At 36.9% G+C, this 20,104-nt stretch overlaps 1 protein-coding gene and 1 pseudogene across 2 annotated transcripts; both read right to left on the reverse strand.

Annotated features, from left to right (window-relative positions):
- Positions 1-1,360: 1,360 nt before the first annotated feature.
- LOC114322068 (putative amidase At4g34880) lies at positions 1,361-8,930 on the reverse strand (annotated as a pseudogene). The gene is made up of 4 exons (XR_014331099.1): positions 8,277-8,930; positions 6,957-7,063; positions 5,280-5,486; positions 1,361-2,317 (listed from the first exon to the last, which is right to left on the reverse strand). The product of XR_014331099.1 is annotated as a putative amidase At4g34880 (transcript).
- Positions 8,931-12,837: 3,907 nt separating this feature from the next.
- LOC114286824 (putative amidase At4g34880) lies at positions 12,838-15,721 on the reverse strand. The gene is made up of 5 exons (XM_082871554.1): positions 15,712-15,721; positions 14,828-15,129; positions 13,681-13,903; positions 13,347-13,581; positions 12,838-13,218 (listed from the first exon to the last, which is right to left on the reverse strand). Exons 1-5 carry the CDS (start codon positions 15,719-15,721, stop codon positions 13,065-13,067), a joined length of 924 nt encoding a protein of 307 aa, XP_082727680.1. The 3' UTR covers positions 12,838-13,064.
- Positions 15,722-20,104: the final 4,383 nt, after the last annotated feature.

Below are 20,104 nucleotides of genomic sequence, written 5' to 3' on the forward strand. Positions count from 1 at the left end.
CCCAAAAAAAAAAAAAAAAAATGGCGAAAGTCAAAATCTCCACACGCACGAAGGCAAAGAGGGAAAAAAATTCAAAAAAAAAGGGGCAGCCTTGCACCTTCAAGTCTACCTATTTTCATCAATTTTCTTAGAAACCAAACAAAATTTGATAGCAGAAGTTCAAGAAAAAAAAATTAAAAAGAAAAGATAATTGATAAGGTAATATATATTGAAGTTTGTTAGAGGAAAAAAGTTTTTCAACGATGTGGGAACTAAAATAAAATGAACTTACTGGAATTGTTGTGTAATCTAACAAGTCATTTCTTACAAAACCCTTTGGTTGAATCTTTTGAAAAATCAAGTATGCATCATCGAGAAAATTTAAAACTCTAGGGCATATGTAGTCGTTGTCAGACTACCTTTGAACTTTTTCTTTGAGAGGTATCAAAGATCATGTGATTTTTCTATTGCTTCCATCATGAAAGATATTTTCAGTCCCCAAAAATTGGTGGTAGTATGAGAGGCAAAACAGTGGACCTTTTTTTTAGATGGGGGCAAAACAATAAACCTTAATTGGTGTAATTTCAGTAAAATGGATTCAAAAAATTAATTTATGTATATTAACAAATTAATTTCCAATATATCTTATATATCCATAATAATAATATCATCAAAAGCACAGTTTGAAGATGCCACAAAAAATAAATATCAACAGTATCCTGAAGTGTTTTGTAAGTAAATTTTGATTTAGTAAAATTAAATCCTAGCCACTTCTCTCTCTCATTGTGATTTGAGTGGTATTAAGTTTGCTACAAGATGCCCTAGTCCAGAGAGGGAGAGAGGGCAGAGCCTCTCTTTTTAGGTGATTTCCGGCGAAGCTCCGACAACTTTCCAGCGATCCTTTTTCTACTTTCGAAATGTAGATTTACGTTCTTAGAATATAGATCTACTATTTTCGAGTCTACATTTGGATTTTTATGTCTGAAATAGGAGTTTTTGAGAGTTTTCTCCTCTTATTTCGGCACAGATTTTTGGTATTTCGACACCCACAATGGTTCCCTCCTCCTTACACTCTTCTCCCATACCATTGTGGGTGTCCTCCCTTCTCCGGTGACAGTGGCGGCGGCGGCGGCGACGGCGTTGGGCAGCAGCAACGGAGACGTTGTCGACAAGGACAGCAGGCTTTCTTCCAGACCACATCTTTGAGAAGATCAATGGTTTTCTTTGGTTGTAGCTATTTTTTGGTGGATTTGTTTTTTGTTGTTGTTGTTGTTGTTGTTGTTGTTTTTTCTTTTGTTATTTGGTTGGGATGATCCTTTGGGGCCTTTTTTCTGTACTCTAATGCTTTATCAATATATTGTTCCCATATCCTCAAAAAAAAAAAAAAGAAGTTGGCTACATATTTTCAACAGAGATTATAATCATAAGACAAAAAGTACCCAAAAATTCAACATTACCTAAGTCCAAAAACAATTCCCATTTTTCACTCAAAGGTAACTGGACCTGAAACAAACCCTACTTTCCACACTCACACTTAATGCCCTCTACATTTTTTCGTCTCCCCTATATCTCTACCAACCCTAGGCAAATCAAAGAATAATCCCTCCCATACAATTAAGAAACCCACATATGGGATGGATTCTGCTGGATTTCATCCTCTAAACCCAACTCAAATACATGTAAAAAAATGGTAATTGTATAGGTTCGTAGAACACAACACACACGTACAACAAAAACATATCCTGGAAAATTAAGCTTTGGTCTCACTTGAGTTGGTAAGAAACTTTTTGCCAGTTTATATTGAAGGATAGAAACTGTAGCTTATGTTATTCCGTTCTTGTTTGTAGGCAAACCACCTAATAACATTGTGCAGCATTAACTTGTACATATCCTGCAATTACAACAACAATATGGTTGTTCACCTAAACCATTTCTGGTAGCAATAATATATCAACTAATTACGACACATTAAAAGGTTTAAATGAAGGCAGCTTCCTAACCTTTGTAGCCTGCTCGAAGGTATACGCGATTTCAATAAGTTTAGGCTCATAACCCTTTAATCCTCCAAAACAAATACCAGAAGGCCGCCCATGGTGATCGTATACAGCCGGAATGCTAATTCTTGGGAAGCCCCAAATTGTGAGCACTTCAGAAACATGTGGGAAACCATATGAAAGGGTGTCACCAGTGCATCCAACTCATTTTCTTTCATCAACTTATGGAGTCCATTTTTGGATGCTTTCGTTAAATTTCGCAGTGCTTTCTTTTCCAATTCACCCATCCCATTTGTTTTCTCTACTTCCAAAAACAAGTCTTGCCCATATTCGCCACTTTTTTCCTGCAGAGCCACCAAACCATGTATAATTAATCATGTACTGATAGTGATCCTCAATTGTGCACATAATTCACGCTAACAAAGGAGTTTATATTTCTATCGGTCATAAATTTTTTCCTGCAGAAACACCAAATTATGTATGATTAATCTTGTTGAAGCAACATTTGGATTGTTTATAGCAAATTGTTAGTGGTAAATTAATCTATTAACCTAATCAGTTGTAAAAGAAATAAATGAATATAAATCAAATACACTAAAACCCAAAACATGTCAAGTCAATTAATATCTTATACCAATTTCTCCTCAACAATCGTTAGTTAAAGAGTGAATTTGCCTAAGTTAGAAGCTTAGTCTTGAAAGATGTGTCAAAAGAGAAAAGGGAATGTGTATTTGGTTGATCTGACTAACATCTTTTTCTTTTTCTTTTTTTGATCAACAACAACAAAGAAACATTATTGATAAAACAAGAAAGTAAGCGAGGATGAGGCATTCTCTTACAAAGAAAAATAAAACGACAACCTAAACAAGAAATTCAAAGCAAAAGCCTACGTATCACACACTGCTAACCAATCTCTAACTACCAAAAAAGAGAGACCCCCTTAAAAAGATGATTTCTCGAAAGCCAAAAAGAAATTAAATGGAAAACACTATCCCACAAACAGTCTATCTCTTGAGATTTATCTTCAAACACCCTCGCATTTCTTTCCAGCCATAGAACCCAAAAGGTTGCAAAGAACGCACAAGACCAAACATTTTGGCTCTCTTCGATCCTCCAAAAGTGCGAAAGTCAACTTGGAGTATATGCGCACTCTTTTGCGGGGCTACCCACATAACATTCCCCAACAAAAACAACTTGTGCCATAGAGACAAAGCTGTTGGACAATGCAAAAATAAATGATCCATGGATTCCCCATTCTTACAACACATAATGCACTACTGAGGATTTAGAAAGCGATTAGGTCTCCGTTTCTGCAGTGTATCATTTGTCAAAATGCCTCCATGAACCAAGGCCCACATAAACACCTTCACCTTAAGAAGAGCACAAGCCTTCCAAATTCTCTTGCAAAAAGGAAAATAAGAAACATGAGGAGAATCAATGAGTTTAACAAAAAAATACTTACAAGAAAATATCCTAGATGAATGGAGAGCCCAAACCCTCTTGTCCTTCAAAAGAGGAGCCAAAGAAAAATTATCAATTCTGGACATCAAAGACGCCAACTATGAAGCCTCCCTATCATTAAGATTTCTAGAAAAATCAAAATTCCAGGAAATTGGAGCCAAAAGTGAACAAGCCATGGAATCAATAGAAAAGTTATGAGATCGAGCCACTCTATAGGATTGACCCATCCACACATCCTCCCAAAAACGAACTTGTTCCCCATTGGCCACCCTTACAGAAAGATGACGGGACCAATATGTGAAATTGATTTCCAAGGAGCACGACAGGTTCCCCTCAGGACTACCCAAGAATCCCTACCATTATCCTGAGTCCCATACTTGCTTCTAATAACCAAATGCCATAGTGAATCACTCTCAAGTGGAAACCTCCATAACCATTTGCCAAGAAGGACCATGTTCTTAGCCAAAATGTTACCAATAGCCAAACCCCCATTTTCCTTAGGCAACAAAACTAAATCCCAACTCACCAGGTGATCTTTCTTCCCCTCATCCTTACCCTCCCAAAGAAAATCCCTCATTAACTTTTCTATTGTTTTTGCCACCTTAACCGGTATCTTGAACAAAGATAAGAAATAAATAGGAATACCACTCAAAACCGACTTAACCAAAGTGTATCTACCCCCACGTGACAATAAAGCCTTACTCCACCCTTCCAACCTCTTACCAATCTTCTCCACAACTGGATTCCAAAAGGCTTCACTTCTAGGATTCCCCCCCTCCCCCAATGGGAGACCTAAATACTTAAATGGAAGTGCCTCTATACTACATCCTAAAAGAGCCGCCCTATTTCGAAGCAAGTCTTGATGCATATTAATGCCCACTACATTACTTTTCTCCAAATTAACCTTAAGACCGGAGATTACCCCAAAACAGTCTCAAAATCGAATAAAGATTAACTATCTGACTTTCATCTTTTATTGAGAAAAATATTGTGTCATTTGCATACTATAAATGCGTGGCACAAACTCTATCCCCTCTACCTCCAAACCTGCAAAAAGACCAACTTCTGTAGCTCTATCAACCATCCTTCCCCGAACATCTGCCACCAAAATAAAAAGAAAAGGAGATAGTGGGTTCCCTTGTCTTAAACCTTGCGAAGCCCTAAAACACTTCAATGGTTTACCATTAACTAAAACAGACATATTACACATTGACAAGCATCCCCTAATCCACGATCTCCACCGCCCACCATAACCCTTTTTGTCCATTACAAAATCCAGAAATTGCTAATCCACGTGATCATATGCCTTCTCGAAATCCACCTTAAAGATTATTCCCTCATTCCCAAAGCCTCTATATTCCTCCACTACTTCGTTTGCCACTAAGGCTACATCTAGGATTTGTCTTCTTTTTACAAAAGCCCCCTGCGCCATCGACACAACCTCCGCCAAGGAAATTCTGAGTCTCTTTGATAAGATCTTTCCCAAAATCTTAAAAAGTGATGTGACCAAATTAATGGGTATAAAATCTCCAATTCTAACCGCATTCACTTTCTTAGGAATCAAACAAATGAATGTGGCATTTGAGCTCAAATTAACAACCCTCGACTCATGAAATTCCGAAAAAACTCCCAACAGATTTTTTTTCACCACCTCCCAACAATCCTGAAAGACGGCCATAGAAAAACTGTCCAGACCTGGATCTTTGACTAACATCTTATATCAGTATCTCTTTCTTATGCCATCATAGTTTAGCATAAATTAACATAATTTATAGTGTTCATAGTACAAAGGACCTATTCATTTGCTCAAAATTGCCAATGTTAGAAAGAGATGGTAGTGCTTACCAAATCCGAGAATTTCTTGTTGAAGGCTATTGCATCTGCCAATGATCTCACTGGAGAAGTGAGTTGCTCTTTGAGATATGCATTTAGTGACAACTTGAACTCAACCCACAATGCTATGTCTTGATCATTGAACACGGAGTTAATGATGGCATCGAAGTTGAGTGTGTCTAGACTGTCTATCAAAATTGTACTTCTTTGCCGAACGTTTCACAAGATTTTGGAATGTAGATTCAAGGTTAAAATTGTCCTTAGAGTAACGAAAGCTAGGCAATGGCAACAAATAAAGACTCATGGTGTAATGCTTACCTTAACGTGTTGAAATGCAGCTCAAATGCATGAGAGATTTTTGAATTGTTGGGAAAATAGAAGTAGGGATAGCTTATTATCCCTAACTTCTTCCCTTTAAGCCCATCAGAATTGAGAAATTGCACGTACCCACCATGTGGGATGTACTTTGAAGCTTATCTAGTTGCCATAGCATTAGAAGGATCAAAACCCAGTATTCTATCCTGCAGATTGGCCTGCAATATCCAACATGGTAGAAGTTACAATTTGGGTTTCAATCTACATACACAAATAAATGAATAAAGGGAAAATTACAAATACACCCCCTGAGATTTGCTTAAAATACGAATTGCCCCCTGTGGTTTGGAAAATTACAAATACCTCCCTGTCAGAATTTTTTATATAACAAAATTAATTAAAAAAGTGAAATTCCTAACTGTTCATCTATACAATAATAAAATTATCTGAATTATTAATTGAAATAAAATTTTAACATTATTAAATATTATTAATTAACTTGATGATTTATTAATAAAATGACCTATTTGTTATGAAATTATAAACCATAGAGGGCATAATGTAATTTCTAGAACCATATGGGGTAATTTGTAATTTAAGTAAACCTCAGAAAGTGTGTCTGTAATTTATCCATAAATAATAATAATAATAATAATAATAATAATAATAATAATAAAAGAAGTACACAGAATGAAATACTAGCTAAACTGCATATTGCGAAGCATCACATACCGAATAGTGTCTTGTCTAGGTGAGACAGAGACAACCCCTCCTCGGCAGGTAAGGCCTACTGTGGGTTTGATCCCAACCGCCAAGTTATAACTGGATGGACATAAGATGGACCCGGCCGTCTTTGTACCAAGTGATAGTGTAACCATATTTACTGCTACTGATACGGCTGATCCTGTGCTTGATCCACATCTATGAAGCACGGGTACGGGTACGAATACTGGTATTGGTACTGGTACGATACGAGTACGTCGATACGGTAAAATTCAAAAAAGTAGGGTATGGGTACGACTTGGTACGCTTGTAAAAAAATATTTATTTTTAATTTAGAATAATGCAAAAATTAATTAAATGGTTTAATTTGTTAAGATTTAACCTACAATTAACATTTAATGCCAAAAGTAAAGATATAAATCAAAATAAAATTTCAATATATTAAAATAACTTACAAACCACAGTTTAATTTTAAAAATATGCTAAGTATAAAACTAAAAATAAAAAAAAAAGTCTAGTGAAATGAGTTTTATTTCTGTAGTAGAAGAAAATATTGTTTCAACTGAGATACGGTACAGCTTGGCTATATAGTAGATACATCGGGTATGCCAAAAATTAAAAAGAAAAAAATTGGATACGTGTTTCGTGTACCCGGTACATATGCAGAAGTATCATACGAGGTATCATACGCCGGTAAGTACCCAATACGGATACGGCATGTTTTTCGAAGTACCCATGCTTCATAGATCCACATGGGTCTGCAGATTTCACATATGGATTTTGCATCAATCCACAAGCATCATTTCACAATTTAATAGTTTGCCCTTCCATTTCAATGATCTTCGATACATCTAAATTATATATGGCAAGTGTTGGCAGAATTACTACCAAGATATCAATATACAAACATGGGCCTTAGGAAGCATAGTTTACAAGCGTTTAACACTCTTGGGGCCTCATGTGAGCAATCCTATGCCCAATAATTATGTGTGTGTATGAGATAGGGCTAGGAAATGAACCAAATTACACAAACTCAACTAGTTTTTGGGTCACTAAAAAAAAAATGTTTGAGAACGACTCATTATGTAAACAAGTTAAATATAAACACGTTTTAAAGCTTATTAAGTTTTCAAACCAAGCTCGAGCAACTTGCTCTACTCAACTGGATTATATGCACCATGAAAAACCAAGCCAATCGAGCTCTACTCAATTAAAGCTCTTTTTTCAAACTTCAACAAAGTATTACTCGGCTCAACTCGACTTGTATACAGTCATAGGAGACTAATTGGGGCAAATCCTCAAATATCCTCACTAAATAAAGAAAGAAAAACTAAAAGTAGTATACATGAATCGCATATTTGAAACAGTTTTCTTTTCTACATTAATCTTGATAACCCAAATTGGTAATTGCTCAAAGCCTGCCTCATGTTTGAATATTTAAAAACTCATCAGAGATTAACTCGTGTTAAAATTCATACCAAATTTGAATAAGTTGCTACTCAACTCAATGCTCACCTTGTGATCAGCTCAATTAATAGCTTGAATACATTTTCAAACTCGTTAAATTTTCAAATCAAACTTAAATAATCTACTTCATTTGTTTGAGCGGAAAGCATTTTCTAGAAAATGTTTTCCATATTTTTTGGTATTTAATGCAATGAAAGACAGAAGTGAACAGAAAACATTTTCTATGGTTAATTAAAAACAAGCATATTTGAACAGAAAATATTTTTCATTTTTAGAAGGCGGAAAACATTTTTCAAACTAAAATTTTACCAATATCACCACCACCACACCACAATCATCACCGCCACTGTCACCGTCACCCCACCACCTCCACGTCTCTACCTTTGTTCCACCACCACCACCACCACCACCAAACATAAAAAAATATTTTTCTCCAAAAAATATTTCCGTAGAAAATGTTTTTCATTAGAAAATATTTTCCGCTCAAACAATCAGCGTTAGTTCATTCAGCTTGTTTACAATCCACATGAGGCAAATCCTCAAACACCCTCACTACACACAAAGTAATGAGACTTAGAGAGATCACAAATTGGCAATTACTTACCACAACTTGGCCAGCTCTAGCGCACCACCCACCAGACACCTCCGACGACCTGAAAGCAGCCCACTCAGTCAAGCTCGCCTTCCACAATACGATCGCACCCGCTTTCCTCAGCTTCGCCACCACTCCTGCGTCCCGAGCCACCACCGAACCCAGCAGCGCATACGATCCAGCTGTGGTGTTGAGCTTGTCTTTGGTTGCAATGTTGTCCTTCAACAGAATGGGAATACCGTGCAACAAAGACGACAGTGACACCAGTGATTTGGCGTTTTGCTCTCGATCGGCCTTGTCTGCGAGGAAGAGCGCTTCTGGGTTTACTTCAATGACTGATCTGAGAAGTGGATTGAGTGATTCAGTTTGGGTAAGGTAGAACTCGACGAGTCGTTGAGAATTGAGTTTGTTTTGCTTGAATGCAATCTGGATTTCATGAACGCTGGCTTCTTTGATTAGGACTTCTGTGTTGCTTGCAATGAATCCAAAGGACATACCCAGAAAAATGAGGAATGTGTTGTAGATTGCCATAATGAATGAATCAGTATATTAATTGTTCCAAAAAAAAAAAAAAAAAAAAAAAAAAAAAATCATTTTTTACTTTAGTAATATACATTCCATTCAAAATGTGTACTTTAGTTATGTTATTAATTTTTTTTTCTTTAATTATGATTTTTTTTTCTTAATTATGATATTATTTTAATTATAATTCATAATTTTTTTTAATTATATCTTATATTATATTTAATTATAATATTTTTTCTTTTTTTTTGTAATTATGACTAAAAAAATTAAAGAATATGCCCATAATATTTTCCGAGAGAGATATGAGGTTTATGTTACTGGCTATTGTTACTGATGGTGGCCCTGGCCTAAACGTGCTGCGTGGAGTAAAATTTGCTCTAAGTCTAGCTAATTGAGTTTAAGTTTGATTTGTTAATATTTTGAGTTGATAGTCAATTTTTATGTTGTTTTATTTTTATTAATATGTATAATTCAAGTCAAGACAAATAGGATGATGTTGAAATTTGTTTTAAAAATTTAAAAGATTATTTACATGATGAGTTATTTTCAAATAATTGTGATAACAAGTCAAGTTTCAGTTAAGTTGATTTGTATAGGACCCAGTGATTAGAGATGTTTACAATTTTTATTAAGGTATTTACATGTAAGTCTTAATAAGTGGACTTATTGTCTAATAGGTCTTATAAGAAAAATTTGTCATAAAAAAAGTCACTAATTGTAAGTTTTAGCGACAATTTATAAAAATCATGACAAAAAAAAGGTCACAATTATCAATTTTTAGCGACATACAAAAAATTATCACAAAAAAATTATTTTTTGCGACAATTTTACTAAGACTTATTTTCAATAAGATTTGATAATAATTAAATCTAACTATTAAGACTTATTGATAATTTATCCTTTTTATTTATATTATGCTACTCTTAATCACATAATGGGATGAAATTTTAAAATATAAAAATTTTAAGAGACAAACTTACAACTAAAAATGTAATAAAAATAACAGAAAATTTTCTAAAATAGATGAGATGATCTCGTGTTGCACACATTTTCCCAGTCAAGAAAGGAGTGAAGTGGGGACCACGAATTTTTTTTAAGTAATTCCTCGTGCTATTTGCTCTTGGTCGGAATGGAATCAAGAAAAAGAGTTGTCCTAAAAGTTGAATTATAGCCACGGAAATTGTATTATCAGAGGTTGATAATTAAAATAATAGTTAAAGTTATAATTTAATAATAAATAGTATAAAATAATTAGAGAATAATAATGTTGTTTCGATGGTTAAATTATAATTGTTTCCTTCAGATATTACATAAGGTGATTGTCCTCGGAGATGACTTCTAAGTGATGACTTGATATTACACAAGATGGTCACTTCTCAAGGATAACCTCTAGGAGGATGACCTCGATAGTGTAGAGTGGTTGTCTTGGAAAATGTCATGATCTTGTATTAAATTTTGGTAGTAAGGACAACCAGCTAGACGATCGACGTCTGTTGTGTGATCATCAATGGGATAACGAAGCAAACAACAGGCATATCGGTTGGGAAAAAGGTAAATAGCATTTTTAGACAATATTGTTATGCTAGCAACTTTAGCTATAGGTAAAAATTGTCAAATTTGATAGAAAAGATAATATTTGTTATTTTTAGCAACTCGAATAGCAGACCGTTAGAGCATCATATTTTTCCATACCTATTATATCTGATCTTTAATAGCCTTGTTTCTAGACCATTGGAGATGCTATTAGGAGGCTATTGAATTGATGACATAACCTTAGTGATGTATATTCAAGTCAATCATATGAACTTCGAAATTTAAACATAAAAATAAAAGAAAGAAAGAAAAATAAAAACCAAAATCAAGCAATATATTCATCATTTTAGAGTACATACATATCTTAGCTTCTCATTTTTTTTATTTTTTTTTTCATGCCAAGTTAGAATCACTTGATCATGTCTTCTGCGACAGTGGTAACAATAGAAATTCTAAGGAATCATTCATGAAGACTTCATCGTCATCAAATTTTCGAGGCTTGAATGATGGAGGCTTCCTAACCTTAGTAGCTTGCTCAAATTCCTATGCAACCTCAATCAGTTTCGGCTCTGAGCCCTTCAATCCTCCAAAAGAGATACCAAAAGGCACCCCATTGTTATCAAATCCTGCAGGGACACTAATTCCAGGATATCTTCCTATTGCTAGAATAGACATTGTGTCTACACAAGGAGTCACCAATGCACTTAGCTTATTATGTTAGGTTAGCTAAATTTAGCAAAGCATGCTTCTCAGTCTCTGCGATCCCATTTGTGGCTTCAGCTACCAGAAAGATTTTTAGTAACCATTGGATGTGCCACATGAAACATGCATAAGGTGATTCCCATTCATGTATATAGTTAAAGAGTTTTGTAAGATGCGCATACATGTAATTAAAGGGTCTTATGCGATGTTCATGCATGTAGATGAAGGGTAATAGTTCATGAATGTCTTGGTACATGTGTGACTAGTTTATATGGGTATTGCTAGGGATACCAAAATTTTCTACCACTAAGTGTCTCACATGGATGTGGGGTCCGCAATTTCGTGGATCTCACCCTCATGTGAGACATTTGATCATTTATTTGGTAGAAAATTTGAGATCTATAACATTTTCCTTTTAACAAACTATAAAACGATAAGGCTAAGAATATTCAAAAATTCAACACCAATATCTGAGCCCTAAAACAATTCTTGTTTCCCCGCTCAAGATAATTGAACCCTAAAGCAAACCACACTTCTTCGCTTACACTCAATGCTCTGAGTGTTTTTGTCTCCCCTATATCTCTATCATCCCTAGGCAAATCATAGAAATTCCAGTCACATATAATTAACAACCCTACATAGAATGGATTCCTAGTGGATTCCGGACTTCACACCCAACCCAAATAATTGTAAAAAACCAATAATTGTATGGATCTTGCAGAATATAAGACACACACACAACAAAACCCAGTCCCGCAAAATTCAGCTTTGGCCACACTTGAATTGTTAACAAACTTTTTTTGGCAGTTCATATTGAAGGATAGAAACTGCAGATCTTATGTTACTCAATTCTTGTTAGTAGGCAAAGCACTTAATATTGTGTTGCATTCACTTTTACATGTCCTGCAAGTACAACAACAATATAGTTGTTCACCAAAACCATTTCTAGTACCAATAATACAACAGCTAATTAGAACACATTAAAGTTTAAGGTCTAAACAAAGGCGGCTTCCTAATCTTCGTAGCCTGCTCGAAACTATACGCGATTTCAATGAGTTTAGGCTCATAACCCTTCAATCCTCCAAAACAAATACCAAAAGGCCTCTGATGGTGGTCGTACCCAACCGGAACGCTAATTCCTGGGATTGCCCCAATTGCAAGCACACTAGAAACATCTAGGAAATCATATGAAAATGGTGTCACCAGTGCGTCCAACTTATTTTCTTTCATCAACTTCTGGAGTCCATTTTTGGATGCTTTCATTAAATTTCATAGCGCTTTCTTTTCTAATTCACCCATCCCATTTGTTTTCTCTGCTTCCAAAAACAAGTCTTGCCTATATTTGCCAATTTTTTCTTGCAGAGCCACCAAACCATGTATGATTAATCTTGTATTGACGATGATCCTCAATCGTGTACATAATTCATGCTAACAACGGAGTTTATATTTCTATCGGTCATAATTTTTTTCCAGCAGAGCCAACAAGGTATGTATGATTAATCTTGTTGAAGCAACATTTGTATTGTTTATGGCAAATTGTAAGTGGTAAATTAATCTATTAACCTAATCACTACTTGTAAAAGAATAAGTTAACATAAATCAAATACAATAAAACCGAAAACATGTCAAATTAATTAGTATCTTATGCCAATTTCTCCTCAAAAATGGTTAGTTAAAGAGTAAATTCACGTAAGTTAGAAACTTAGGCTAGAAAGAGGAGGTCAAAAGAGAAAGGGAATTTGTATCTAGTTGATCTGACTAACATCTTATACCAATATCTCTTTCTTATCCGATCATAGTTTAGCATAAATTAACTTAATTAACAATGTTCATAGTACAGAGGACCTATTCATTTGCTCAAAATTGCTAATGTTGGAAAGAGATGGTAGTACGTATCAAATCCGAAATTTCTTGTTGAAGGCTATTGCATCTGCTAATGATCACACCAGAGAAGTGAGTAGGTCTTTTAGATAAGCATTTACAGACAACCTGAACTCAGCTAGCAACGCTATGTCTTGATCATTGAGCACGGAGTTCATGATGGCAGCGAAGTTGGGAATGTCCAGACCGTCTACCAAAATTGCACCTCTTTGCCTAACGTTTCACAAGATTTTAGAGTGTAATTTTAGGATTAATACTGTGTTATGAGTAACCATAGCTAGGACAGTGGCCAGTTGTGCAGAGAATGAGGTCATTCATAAAGACTTGTGGTTAATGGTTACCTTAACGTGTTGAAATGCAGTTTAAAAGCTTGAGAGATGTCTGAGTTGTTAGTGAAACCAAAGAAGGGATAACTTGTTATCCCTAACGTCTTTCCCCTTAGCCCATCAACCTTGAGAAATTGTACGTAGCCATCGTGTGTGATGTACTTTGAAGCTTTTCTAGTTGCCACAGCATCATAAAAATCAAAACCCACAATGGCATCAAGCACATAAACAGCATCTGATACTGTCCTGCAGAGTTACAATTTAGGTTTCAAAAAAAAAAAAAAAAAAAAAAAAAATTCTGAAAAAGTACACAGAATTCAATTCTAGCAACACAGCATATTATGAAGCATCACATACCCAACTGTATCTTGTCTAGGTGAGATTGGGACAACCCCTCCTCGGCTGGTAAGGCCTACTGTGGGTTTGATCCCAACCACCGAATTAAAACTGGATGGACATAAGATGGACCCAGCTGTCTCTGTGCCAAGTGATAGTGTAACCATATTTGCTGCTACTGATACTGTTGATCCTGTGCTTGATCCACATGGGTCAGCAGATTTCACATATGGATTCTGCATCAATCCACAAACATCATATCACAATTCAATAGTTTGCCCTTCCATCTTAATGATCTTCAATACATTTAAATTATATTTGGCAAGTGTAGGCAGAATTACTATCAAAATATCAATATACAAAAATGGGCCTTAGATAGGAAGCATAGTTTACCAGTTTCAATCTCATGAAGTGTTTAACCCTATTGGGGCCCTATGTGACCAATGTTATGCCCAATAATTATCTGTGTCGGATAGGGCTAGAAAACAAGCCAAACTCGATTAGTGTTCAGGTCATTAAAAGTTCGTTTGAGAACGACTCGTTATGTAAACATGTCAAACATGAACACATTTTAAAATTTATTAAGCTTTCAAACGAAGCTTAAGTAACTTACTACTAGATTATATGCACTATAAAAACCAAACTACTCAAACTCGACTCTATTAAAGCTCATTTTTCAATCTTCAACAATGTAGTGATTGACTTGTTTACAGTAATAGGGACATAGGGCTACATGTACCCGGATACTAATTGGGGAAAATTCTAGAATACCCTCATTACAAAATAAAGAAAGAAAGACTATAAGTATACATGAATCAAACACTAATCTTACCTGCACTGCTATGCCATTGAACTTGAGAACCCAAATTAACAATTGCTTAAACCTGACTCATGTTTGAATATTTAAATACTCGTTTGAGATTAATACCTTGTGATCAACACAATTAAAAGCTTGAACACATTTTTAAACTCGTTAAATTTTCAAATCAAGCTTAAATAATCTACTACTTTACTCGGTTCAACTTGTTTACAGTCCAAAGAGCAGGGGACCACATGTACCCGGAAACTCATTAAGGCAAATCCTCAAATACCCTCACTACACATGGACACAAATAAAAATAAAAATAAAAACTTGAGAACAAAAATTGGCAAGTACTTACCACTACTTGGCTAGCTCTAGCGCACCAGCCATTAGGCAACTCGTAGGACCTGAAAGCAACCCACTCAGTCATGCTCACCTTCCCCAATACGATCGCACCCGCTTTCCTCAGCTTCGCCACCACCCTTGCGTCCCGAGCCACCACCGAACTCAGCAGCGCATACGATCCAGCTGTGGTGTTAAGCTTGTCTTTGGTTGCAATGTTGTCCTTCAACAGAATGGGAATACCGTGCAACAGAATGGTGGCATGCCAAATCAGCAAGGTGAATAGTTGGCTAAGTGCTGAGGGAGCAGCACACAACCCTTGGCCAATGTATGGGCAGCAGTTGCACAGATGCAAGGCATTAACATGACCCGAATGTGGGCTACAGCATACTTGGGGGTTCAAAGCAATCAGTAGGCAAAACTTGTTCTGGGGGCCAAGACAACCAAATTCGTGGCTGACTTGATGAGGCAAACAACAAAGCAGTTATTAGCAGTTATGCTTGTCTATTGGCAGCAGTTATCCATGTTGGGCAAAGACTAGGCAAGGCTGGACTTCAGGAAGCAAGGCTGAAAGATAGCAGCAGTTAACAACAGTTATGTCCCAGAAATGTTCCTAAGTCCCTAGGCAGTTGGGGGTGTCAACTGCCATGCCACTTGGCATGCTTTCCTTGTAATGCTGGTTGTAAGATTGTAACTGATTATAAGCCTATTTTAGGCATAGCCATGGAACTCGAAAATTAACTAAGTGTTTTGTAAGAGTTCCATAGGCATCCTTTGTATTGTTTATGCAATTAATAAAGGTTGGGAAATTTCCTGTAATCTCTTGTTGCCTATTCTCTTATTCGTTATAACACTTTGTGTGTGTGTGTATTCATAATTGGCTGAGACTAAGTGTCCAACTTAGTGCCATTATAGGCTGGAAATTTGAAACAAAAATTGACCCTGTAACAATTGGTATCAGAGCCCGGTTATGCTCTAATGGTTTCTGGCATGGATGCCTTGAAAGAAAGAGTAACGCGGTTGGAAAATCTCGTAGGCGAACCTGCTGATGAGAACCACTCGCTGACGGATCGATTGGATGATGTGGCCTCAAGGTTTCTTGCCCTTGAGACCTCGATAGCAGATCGGTTCAAAGACATGCTGACGGATGTGCTTGCCATTTCAGATTCTTGGAAAGACAAGTTTCAAGAAGTTGTGGACGAGCTGTCCCTTCTGAAGAAGGCTATCTGTAGGCATACGAATTCGGAAAAGACTCCTTCAAAAATCAAAGTTCCAGGCCCTAAAGCTTTCGGTGGAAACCGGAGTGCCAAGGAACTTGAGAATTTTCTGTGGGACATGGAGCAGTACTTCAAGGCTACTCATGTGCCAGAACAAGAGAAGGTTACAATCACAAGAATGTACCTTACTGGTGATGCTAAACTTTGGTGGCATACACGTGTCGGGGATAATGCTCGGCCAGAGATCTCGACTTGGAAGACTCTTAAAAAGGAAATGAAGGAACAATTCCTTCCTTGCAACACATCTTGGGTTGCAAGAGACGCCTTGAAACGGTTGAAGCATTTTGGATCAGTGAGTGATTATGTGAAAGAATTCAGTTCTTTGATGTTGGACATCAAGAACATATCGGAGGAAGATAAACTCTTCAACTTTATGTATGGGTTGCAGAATTGGGCCCAGTTAGAACTTCGAAGACTCGGTGTCAAAGATTTTCCCTCTGCCATGGCTACGGCAGATGGGTTGCTTGACTACAAGTTAAGCAAGGAACCCACGACTGAAACCAGCAAATCCAAGAAGAAAGGAAAAGAGAAGACAGGAGAGAAGAAGTCTGGTTTCAAGAAGGGAAAAGAGGGTTCCAAATACAAGCAAAAAGGGGATTCTTCTCAGACCAATGGTGGAAAATCTAACAAAGGGTGTTTCATCTGTAATGGACCCCATAGAGAGAAGGACTGTCCCAAGCGTGAGAAACTTAACGCTATGGTCACGGAAGATAGCAAAGGGGAGTCGGATTCTAAGGGGCCGACTAGGGTAAACCCCTTACAATTGCTCAATGCAATTCATGCGGACAAAGCCCCTACTACTGGTCTAATGTACATCAAGATGACATTGGCGGCTACCGACATTGTGGTAATGGTATACACTGGTGCCATGCATAACTTTCTGTTAGAAAAAGTTGTGCAGACCCTCGGATTGCAGGTTACCCAAAGCACCAGTCGTATCAAGGCAGTAAACTCAGCAGCTCAATCGGTACAAGGAATGGCTTCCAAAGTATCGATTATAGTTGGAAATTGGACTGGACGAGTTAACTTGATGGTGGTTCCTTTGGATGATTTCGATGTCATCCTAGGAAATGATTTCTTTGTGACTGCAAAAGTGGATTTGATGCCATATTTGGATGGGATACTTATTTCGGATGAAGACAAGCCTTGCTTTTTCGCTGGTTGCAGTAAATCAGACAAAGCAAGGGTACAAAGAGGAAGAGGGAGACCCTCTCAGCCATTCAAGTGCACAACGGTTTGAAAAAGGGTGTAGAGACTTATCTTACTGCCTTGGTGGAAATCAAACCTTATCTATCAGTAGAAATGCCGGATGAAGTGGTAGAAGTGTTAAGGGAATTTTGAGGATGTGATGCCTCCAGAGTTACTAAAGTCCCTTCCTCCTCGGCTTGCCACTGATCACAAAATAGAGTTGATTGCGGGTGCTAAGCCTCCAGCAACGGAACCCTACAGAATGTCCCTAATGGAACTTACGGAGTTGCGAAAGCAATTGACGGACTTATTGGATGTTGGACTGGTTCAGCCATCCAAAGCCCCTTACGGTGCCCCAGTGTTTTTTCAAAAGAAGCAAGATAGAAGTTTGCGCATGTGTGTGGATTATCGAACTCTCAACAAAGTGACTATAAAGAACAAGTATCCAGTCCCTTTGGTGGCAGACCTATTTAATCGACTGTGCAAGGCCACTTACTTCACAAAATTGGATTTACGTACTGGCTATTGGCAAGTCCGAGCGGCAAAAGGGGATGAGTCAAAGACCACATGTGTTACTAGGTATGGGTCTTTTGAGTTCCTAGTAATGCCGTTTGGGTTAACTAATGCCCCAGCTACATTCTGTAATCTTATGAATGATGTGTTCAATGATTATGTCGATCAGTTTGTTGTTGTTTACTTGGATGATATTGTAATATATAGTGAGTCCCTAGAGGATCATTTGTCCCACCTTCGGATGGTGTTCACTCAGTTACGAGAACACCAGTTGTGTGTCAAGAAGGAAAAATATGAGTTTGCCTAGCAGGAGATTAAGTTCTTGGGGCATGTAATTTGCAAAGGCCACGTAAAGATGGACAATAGAAAAGTGCAAGCAATCATGGATTCTCAAGCATCGGGCGGTGAGAAAAGAGGGTTGTGGTGTTTATTCTAGCAACGGTAGCAATAACGGTAGTTTCCGGCAATACGGCGACGAAGGGAGGAAGAGGACTCTGGAAGTGAGCTTTGGAGATGCGGTGGCCATGGGGGTGGTAGAGAGAGAAAACTCTAAGCCAAGAAATATGAGAACAAAGGAGGGAGAGAGAGAGAGAGAGTGTGAGAGAGAAATTGAGTATTGGGTAGTTAATTGAGGGAGAAAGTGGAAAACGCGGGATGTGTTTTTTTTTTTTTTGGGTCAAATCACCTAAATTACACGTGGCAGTACATTGTGGAGGCATCAAGAGACTAAATTCAAGCCTCACTTAATATAATAGTATAAATATACAGAGAGAGAGATGAGGAGGAGGAGGTTTATGTTACTATCATCAAGTTTCAAATTGGGTTTAGAGCATCCACGATGGGTAATTAAAAAACGCGGGCTAAAGTGTGTATTATATGACAAAAGTATAATTTAAAAATGGGTGTTAAGGTGTGTTAAAAATTTATTAATTTTATAGAGTGAGTGATGATGTAATGGATGCGTTAAGGTGTGTATTAAGAATATATATATATATATATATATACATGTGTGTGTGTGTGTGTGTGTAAACAATAAATAAGATAAATAATAATTGATATGGTAGTGATAGAGAGCTCTAATACTAGAGTTCTAACATGAGCTCTAATGAGGTGTCAAAAAAAAAAAAGAGCAAGCCAAAACATCACATCATCATGTCGGACCTACCATTAGAACTCTATTAGAACTCTTAAATTAGAGCTCCCAAACATTATTGTAATTGAAAAGTGCAGTAGGCCCCACCCCACTGCATTGTCAATGCCCTTCTCTCTTTCTTTTCTCCTTTTTTGTTTTTTTTTTTTTCTCTCTCTCTCTCTCCCTCCTTTGCTTGTTAACTAAAAAAGTGTGACAGTAAAAAAAAGTTGGCCGGCCAAAATAAGTCTTTTTCTTTTTTAACTTGAAGGGTCTGGACATCCGAGAGGACAATCGGTCAAATATTCAGGAGGACGACCGACCAGACATTCGGCCGGACGACCCCATGGCACTTCCCTACGTCTCTCTCTCTCTCTCTCTCTCTCTCTCTCTCGTTGGCTAAAACGCTAGTCATAGTTAACATACAATACTAACAACTGACACTAACACACAAGTTAGCAGCTCCATTGCAGCACAAAACAGTGTTTTGAGCTGGCCAAAATTTAGCAACTGACACTAACACAGTATTTAGCTAGTCCATTACTGATACTCTAATGTTTGGCTCGTTAATATTTCTAGTCAATTATCAATTTTAAAGTAATTTTATTTTTATTAGTCTATGTAATTAATTAGAGACAAATAAGATGATGTTGTAGTTTGCCTTGAAAACTTGAAAATTGTTCCTATAACCAGTTGTTCTTAAATATTTGTGAACACGAGTCAAGTTTCACTAAGTTAATTTATTTTATAGCCCTTCCTAACCCATACATGCTTCCTTTAAAAAATGATAAAGTTGATGAGTGAAAACACACACGAGGATAGGACCCGTTGAATAGAGATTACAATCATATAGGGGTGGTGTTTGACAAGTGGGTTGGGGAGTGAAAATAGCATAAGAGTTGAAATGAACAAAAAAAAAAAAAATTCATATGCAAATAAAAAGTGGTGCAGAAGGTTTTCCACGTGAGTGTGCCAGAGCTATCTAGGTATACGAAAAGACGATTTTTCTTGAGAGTTTTTGAAAGTTACACCAATTATTATGGGTGGACCCGGAACGATTGCGGTTATGGAATCTCTAATCTGTCATCTGTCTATTAGATTGGCAGATTAGAGAAAATCAATTCGCATCTATCCGTCAATTCGGCGGATATGGATTGAGCGGATTGACGGATGAATGCGAATCGGT

The sequence above is a fragment of the Camellia sinensis genome, chromosome 5, assembly GCF_055761805.1.
Source record: "Camellia sinensis isolate YWXY chromosome 5, ASM5576180v1, whole genome shotgun sequence".
Lineage (NCBI taxonomy): Eukaryota > Viridiplantae > Streptophyta > Magnoliopsida > Ericales > Theaceae > Camellia > Camellia sinensis.